Source organism: Galeopterus variegatus, unplaced genomic scaffold (genome assembly GCF_000696425.1).
Source record: "Galeopterus variegatus unplaced genomic scaffold, G_variegatus-3.0.2 Scaffold4525, whole genome shotgun sequence".
Lineage (NCBI taxonomy): Eukaryota > Metazoa > Chordata > Mammalia > Dermoptera > Cynocephalidae > Galeopterus > Galeopterus variegatus.
In genome coordinates this window covers 125023-133181 of record NW_007730636.1, presented here as the reverse complement: position 1 = coordinate 133181, position 8159 = coordinate 125023, and the positions used below count along the sequence as shown (strand labels likewise).

Sequence of the window (8159 nt, the reverse complement as noted above, 5' to 3'; positions counted from 1 at the left end):
CCGAACCCTCGGCGGGAGCGCCGCCGCGCTTCCCAAGCGGCGCATTGTAGCAGTGCGCCACCGGGCCGGCCCTTCATAACATAATTTTAAAATACCCAAATAAGAGCTCACAATCCACTTTGTGTCCACACTGGTGGTTCTCATCCTTGACTGCACATTAGAATCACTTGGAGGCTTTTAAAACTGTCTAGTGAAGGGTAATATACAAACCAAAAAGCACTCGTAATCACACAGCTCAGTTAATGTTTGCAATGTGAACACCCGAGTCACCAGCATCCAGGCGAAGAAACATTTCCAGCACTCTGAAGGCCTCTCTTGGCCCCCTTTCTAGCCCTAACTCTCCAAAGTAACTATTATCCTAACCTCAAAACAGCATAGACTAGTTTTTCCTGCTTTTGAGCTTTATTTAAATGAATCATTCGGTGTGTAGCCTTTTTTGTTTCATGTTTTGCTCAACATTACATTCATGAGTTTCACCCATGTTGTGTAGAGTCACAGACTGTTAGTTCTCATTGCTGTGGCGTATTCCACTTTGTGACTATTCCATCATTTACTTATCCATTCTACTGCTGATGCTATTTGGTTAGTTTCTACTTTTTGGTTACTGTAAATAGTGCTTCAGTACATTTGGGTATATGCCTTTTGGTGAATACATACATGTATTTATGTTGGGTATAGAACCTGGGAAGGCACTGGGGTCATAAGGACTTTAGCACATACTGCCAAACAGTTTTCCAAACCAGTTGTACCAAACTTCACTTTCACCAGCAGTGCGTGAGAGTTCCAGTTGCTCCATATCCCCAACAACATATTTTCTTTTTCTATTTTTCTCATTTTAGCGATTCAGGTAAGTAGTGGTGTGACATACCGGATAGTAGTATGGCACTGTGATTTTATTCTGTGTTTCCCTAATGACTAATAAAGCTGAGTACCTCTTCAATGTTGACCATTTGGATATCCTCTTCTGCCATTTTTCTATTGGATTGTCTTCTGTTAATGATCCATAGGAGTTTTTCATATATTCTAAATATGAATCCCTTGATGCATATGCACTGCAAATATGTATGTACACTGCAAATACTTTATGGCTGCCTCTCCCAATGAAGAAAAGTTCTTAATTTTAATATGATCAATATATCAACTTTTTCCTAAATTTATGGTTAACTTATTTTTTTGTATCCTATTTAAGAAATCTTTACCTACTCCAAAGTCACGAAGATGTTCCACTACTTTTCTTCCTAAAGCTTTATTATTCTGTGTTTCACATTCAGATATATAACCTATCTGGAACTGACTTTTGTGTGTATGGTGGGGAGCAGAAGCCAAGATTTTTTTTCCTATATGGATATCCCAATTGATCTATTCCATTTATTGAAAAGACCATCCTTCCCCACTGCACTGCAGTGTCATCTTTGTCATAAATCAGGTGACTGTATATGTGGGCCTATTTATAAATTCTCTTATCTGGGAAGCTTTTTAAAAATCCTGATGACTTAGATCAATTAAATTGGGACCTTCTGGGACTGGGACCTAGACTCAGTATTTTTTAGAGTTCCCCAGGTTATTACTATGTGTAGCTAAGGTTGAAAACCACTGGTCTAGATTCTCAAATGGAGATGAGGATGGACTATCACATGCCTCCCCTAAGGAGGCATCTGATGGGGGTCTGAGGGTGGAGACAGTGTTTCAAACTACACCTCTCCCTCCCCAGATAGGGGTCACTAGTTAGTGCAAACCCTATTACTAAGGGGAGGTTAGATCCTTCCAGTGTGTTGGCTGGGCCACAAGAACCTGCTGGTCTGGGTCAAAGATTCCGAAATCTGGCTGCACATTTGAAAGCTCTTTCATTTAGGAAGCTCTGAAAAGATATTGGTGCCCAGACCCCACTCTAGACCACCTGAAGCTGAATCCGCAAATTTTTTTTTAAGCCCCCAGCCAATCTCAATGTGCAGACACAGTTAAAAACCACTGGTCTAGAACCTCTGAAGTACACAAAGAAGCTAAATACACTCACTGTCAGGCCTTCATTATTCTTGCCTCCAAGCGTATACAGGCTGCCATCATTGGGATCTGGAAGGAAGGCAGGCCTAGAGATTAAATAATAAGTATCAATGATAAATTACAGCCCAGGACACAGAACAAAATACCAAAGCCATGCGAAGCCATATGGGGGGGATCTTGGGGAGTGTGTGTATATGACAATTCCACCCGCTGCTCACTCACGTCAGCCACAGATAAACACAGTACCCGTATCGTGGTGTATACTGTACTTAAGTGGAGACAAGTAACTTGCAAAGGAAAAACCCTACGAAACCACAGAAGAGTAAATCATCATTTGGTCAAAGCACTCTAGGTGAAGGTAAAAGAAGTAAAAAGAACCTAGAAAGTCTACTTTTCAATTTCCGCATCAATTGTGTATAGAACTTCTGCAGTTAATATTCAATAGCACAGTACATAAACAGGTAGAACAAATCTTTTAGTTTTCAACAAACATTTATTTTTTAACTGGAGGCAATAAAAGCAGACTCTGAAGGCTTGACATCAGAGAGAACCTGCCAAGAAGACGATCAAGGTCCCTGTCAGCGGCTTCCCGTGAAGCAGATGCGAGGGGGTCTTTTGTAAAGTTAATCTAAGAAAGATGGAACTATAACTGGAGTCACTCAGAGACCCCTTGCTGAGTCTTATTTTTTAATTCTTTTTATTTTAAGTTTTATTTAAAAAGAATACAAGGGGAAATAGAACCATAAGAAGTTTACTTAATAGTGGCACTTGCATGACTAAACACATCAATATCGAACTTTAAAAAAAATTAATTGCATAATTTCAGAAATCAACAAATCTGTTGAGATTGTTAACAAATGTACTGTCTTTTCCACTAGACAGCGTATAAAAATACACATTTAAGATAAACTGGGAAGGGCATATCACATAAAAAAGTATTCTTACAAAAAGCTATCATTTTCCTTTCAAAAATTTTTCTTTATCAAATGAATCACTTTACAGGGACTTTAATTAAAGTGTTCTCTGTGCACATAAGTGAATTTTATTAATAAATGTACAATTTACACAAAAATTTTGCATAGGTTTGTATGAAGTATAAAAATCGTAACGGTCTTCTCTCAAGCATCTATATTAGCAAAGATCAAGGACAATACAAATAATCTATAGCCTTTGCTGAATCTTTTCTCTATTTAGGATGTACCTTCACTTGAGGCTCTTACAGGTGACATCCGATTTTGACTCTAACACACATGCTCCAGTAGCAGGTCACGTTCGCCTTTCCTCTCCATAGTTTGACACAGCGAAAAGGGAAAGATCTAAGTTTCACCTTAAATAAGCCTTTTTAATACCACTGCCTTCCTCCTTGAAGGAACTGAGCACCCCTCCCTGACACAGGCTTCCACCATAGCACCTGCAAGACTTTACGTGTCCTACTCATTCTTGTTATACCTTAAACTTATGCATATATGTCCTCCCAGCAACTGGCCTCATAAATACTGATTGAATAAGACAATGAATTAAAGAGAAGTACTGGAACAAATCCGAAAACTTACTCTTCCACATGTGTTGGGACCTGCAGGACTGGATCTGTGCAAAAGAACAACAACAAAGGCATCATCAGACAGACTGAAACATCAAGGGCTTCCCAAGACAAAGTTACAAGTTGTACTGATAACATAGATTTACTTACAAGAGATAATGTATATGAAGGCACTTTAGAAAACACACACACACAAAGACACAGATGTAAGCTCTTAAGTTTGTTACTGAGATTTAATGGAGAACTGAGACCAGACTAGAACTGCTGTCAAGAAACCTACATATAACTTGGGGGATGGACACAGAAGGAAGAACCAGTCACAACCCACAGTAGACAAGGGGGTCACAGCGTCACTGTCTGACACATCGAGGACTTCTAAAACCTAAATCATTACCTCGACAGATACCTGCAGTAGTATCAGATATTCTCATTAGGAAAAGCAAAACTGTGGCTTAAGAATCAATTTGGACTGGATGGTAAATGGATATACCCTTTTAGAGCAGCAGGTAGCAATCCTAGAGCCTTCAAGTGTTCATTCCTTTTGATTCCCTTTGATCCATTAATTGCATTTCTAGAAAATCTAGTTTAAAAATAATATAAAATAGAAAAAAATTTTTTTGGATAAAGACGCTCACAATAAAGGTAGCAATCCTAGAGCCTTCAAGTGTTCATTCCTTTTGATTCCCTTTGATCCATTAATTGTATTTCTAGAAAATCTAGTTTAAAAATAATATAAAATAGAAAAAAATTTTTTTGGATAAAGACGCTCACAATAGCATCACAAAGGACCTAATATTCAATAATATGGTTAAATTATGAAATGTCTACTTGGCAGAATATTAAGGTTTCTAAAAGGACTAATAAAGTTTTAAAACATGTGCAAATCTTCATGCTATTATGTTCAGGAAAAAAGACAACACTGTCCACAGCATATTAGAAATGTCTACTTGGCAGAATATTAAGGTTTCTAAAAGGACTAATAAAGTTTTAAAACATGTACAAATCTTCATGCTATTATGTTCAGGAAAAAAGACAACACTGTCCACAGCATATTAATGCAACTATGGAGGAAACCTTCAATGCACATAGAAAAAACTAGATGGAAAGACCAAAAGTGCTAATTGTAAGTTATCTTTGTTGGAAATATAAGCAACTCCTCCTACCTTTTCTATATTTCTCAAAATTTCTATGAGAACAGGTATTACTTTTTTAGATGGAAAAGAAGTTTTTTCTCAAATTCAATTTTATATTTGCAGCAGCAAAAAACAGCAGAATTTCTCCCTCCCTAGACTCTCCTGGAAACAAATCGAGAGGATGCTCCTGATTCCTTGGGGCAGATGGAGCAGAGGTAAGAGGATATGAACACGGGCATGGCAGCACTGTGCCCTAAGAGATCTGAAACCCACAGGCATGAGACCGCACAGTGATGAGGCATTTCCAGCATTCAAACCCCTCCAGGCTATGCAGCCACGATGCACACAACTTCAGAGCCGGGGACAAGGATGGCAAATATCCTAATAAGATTTTGTATGCAGAATTCCAGACTCTGTGGGCTCTGCTTATAGTGACAGACAGCCGTCCAATCCTCCTGGTCACTTGGGATTCTCAGATGAAGGAAAGTCCTTCATGCCTTACACGTTGCCTTTGCTGTCAAAGCCCAGCTCCCACACAAAGGCATACGCTGTGCACAACGGAGCACACACACCATATGTGGTCTGTGGGCAGGAAACAAACAATTCGCTAAACCAAAAAAACTTTAGGAAACAGGAAGAACTTTCAGTCAGTAAGCATATGTTTATCTTTCCCATTAATCAACTCTCCGTACACTCTCACAAACAGACTGATGCAAGAGACAGGAAATAAAGGTACATGACACTCATAAAACGAGCTAGTCAGGGTGCAGTTACCTCAAAGCAGCCCTGAAGCCAAGCAAGCCAGGAAAAGCAAGAATGTCATATTCCAAAGAAAACACAGCAGTCAGAAAGGTGTCTTTTTTGTTGTTTACACCACTTAAAGGTACCATGGATAAACGCAGATTAAGAGGACACTGCCAAATTCTAGGAATTCACCAGAAACAAGACAAGGAGACCAACATGAGTTAAATTCCTGTTCACAACCTGATCTTTGCTGTATAGTGTTTGCTCAGTCTCATGGACTCATCCTCAGATGCAGTTTCCGGAGTTTTCTATTATCCATGGTTACCTGACACTCAGGCATCAGGTTCGAGATGTGCCCTGCGCCAGAAAGGGTCCAGTTAAGGACACAGGGAAGGATTCCTGGGAAGGGTTCCTAGCTACGCTGGTGCTTAAGAACCATGCTTTTTTTCCTTGGCTTAGGAGGAGATAATTTCAGTAGGAGAACCTTATGATCATCTTAGCATTCCCTTCAGTAAGATAATAAGCTCCTGCACAGTCGTAGGCTGTGCAAAAGCACAACTATTAAGACAGCTCTGACAGGGGCAAGCAAACTGCTGCTCGGCCTCTGTAACAATGACCTATTCTGTAGATATATATTTTTTTCTTCATAAAGAATCATTTGAATCCAGGATTTGCTTTAAAATACTACAGAAAATAGTTGCACAGGGGGGCAGATAAAACAAAAGTGGCACACTACTGGTAACTGTTAAAGATGGAAAACGGGAAGTGGTAATGAGAGGGGAGTCATTTCACCATTCTCTGTACATATGCTTGAAATTGTCCATATTAAAAAAGGTTAAAGATAAAAGTCTGTGGAAAGCCAGCAAAGTAAACACAAAAAACGTCACCTACAAATTACAATGAAAGATCAATGTAAAAAAGTGGCTTTTTTTCTAATTTAATAATGAGAACTAACATGAGACAAGCTTTGTGCTTTTTTTTTTAAAAAAAAAAAAAAAAAAAGATGACCGGTAAGGGGATCCCAACCCTTGACTTGGTGTTATCAGCACCACGCTCTCCCAAGTGAGCCACGGGCCGGCCCTAAGATTCTTGCTTTTAAAAAAAGTTTTTAGCCACAACCCTTGACTTGGTGTTATCAGCACCACACTCTCCCAAGTGAGCCACGGGCCGGCCCTAAGATTCTTGCTTTTAAAAAAAGTTTTTAGCCACGTGAAAAGAAGCACTGGCCTACCTGTAAAACTGTAAACAATACTGTTGCAAAATAAGCCACTCTATCTAAATGGACCCTGATAAGGATAAAAGACAATCTCTCTAAGCTGTTTTACTTTCAGAAAAAAGGTGGGGAGGGTTACTTCGCAAGTGTAAAAATGGGTGTAATTCAAAGTAAAGGTAAGTCTATCAGGTAAAGGTAAAGATATGTGAACAATATAGCTGAAACCAACGTTTGGTCTCCCAGGATTCATATAGGAAGAAATAAGTCTGCTCCCCTGGGAGTGGCCACTGGGCTTGATTCCATTTCCCCAAGTGTGTCCAGCTCAGCCCAGAGGTGGCACAAGCTTTATACACTTGGAGAAATCAACATCCTGGAGGAGGTTAGGTGACACTCACTATACTGTATTGTGCTAGCCAAATCCTCCTTTTTAATCTGGGACAGAAATGGCAGAATTGATGTTCACAACTTTTCTCTGTCCAAGTTCATAAAGGTAAAATTTTAAACATTTCTATCTCCCGAAGAAGTGAATTTTTGTCCCCATTCCCTCCTGTAACATATGGAGGAACATTTCCAGGTTCTCCCCTCGGCCCCTCTCTGCTGTCTCTGAGAACACATCCATCTCTAACTTCAACCCTCACCACAGTGGGGGGATGCCAGGTCCCCTTCTCTTGAGCCCTTCTGTCTGGACCAGTGGACGTTCCCACTGTTTCCTACTGGCACTTCAGCCTCCGTTTGTCCAAGTCACACCCTCCATCTTTCACCTCAGACTGACTTCCACTCTTGAATGCGCTATTTTGATAACAGCACCACTGTTCCTCTAGAAGCCAGCCAATTCCTCCTTCTACCTTGTCACCCTCTAAGGTCTCCCACTGTTTCCTCCCCACTGGCCTCCTTGTGTTTCTCAGATACTGCCAAGCCTACCCCTGCCTCAGGGCCTTTGCATTCGACGTTTCCTCTGCCTCAGTCTTTGATCAAATGTCACCATCTCAAAGAGGTCTTCTGTGACCACCTCCTGCCCCCCAGGAATTCCTACTCCTCTTCCCTGCTTAATTTTTCTCCATGACAACTAGCACCTCTGAAGAACTGTGTATTTAGTTACTTATTTGCTTAATGTCTGACTCTAGCCACTGTAAGCTCCATGAGGGCTGGAATTTATCTTTTGTTGTCCTCTATATTCCCAGCATCTAAACCAGTGCCTGGCACACAGGAGGTGCTCAACATATTTGTTGGATGGAACAGTTAATAAATATTAGTGGCCTTCTTTCTCCCATTCCTGCCTGGCTTGGACATCACATCCCTTGTTGATCACTTCTAATAATCCAGCAGATTCGCTCTATCAACCCTCAACGCAGGGTCTATCTACCTACCCTTCCCTCCACCCAGGCCCCTAAGCACTGCGGAAGAAACCGCTGCAATCCTTTGTGGAGACACCTTATGCACGTATGACCTGCTGGGCCCATGTCGTTGGGAGATATGTTTATCTACTTCCTGGCTGGCCTCTGTGTGCAGCTGGTATTTCGAACCTTCA

The 8159-nt window shown here is 40.5% G+C and overlaps 1 protein-coding gene across 1 annotated transcript in view; it reads right to left on the bottom strand.

Annotated features, from left to right (window-relative positions):
- Positions 1 to 8159, bottom strand: part of ERN1 (endoplasmic reticulum to nucleus signaling 1) — an 84706-nt gene that overhangs the window by 33323 nt on the left and 43224 nt on the right. The window contains exons 5-6 of the mRNA XM_008587754.1: positions 3555 to 3588; positions 2015 to 2087 (exon numbers count right to left, since the gene is read on the bottom strand). Coding sequence (XP_008585976.1) covers positions 2015 to 2087; positions 3555 to 3588 — 107 coding nt within the window. The remainder of the gene's footprint in view (positions 1 to 2014; positions 2088 to 3554; positions 3589 to 8159) is intronic.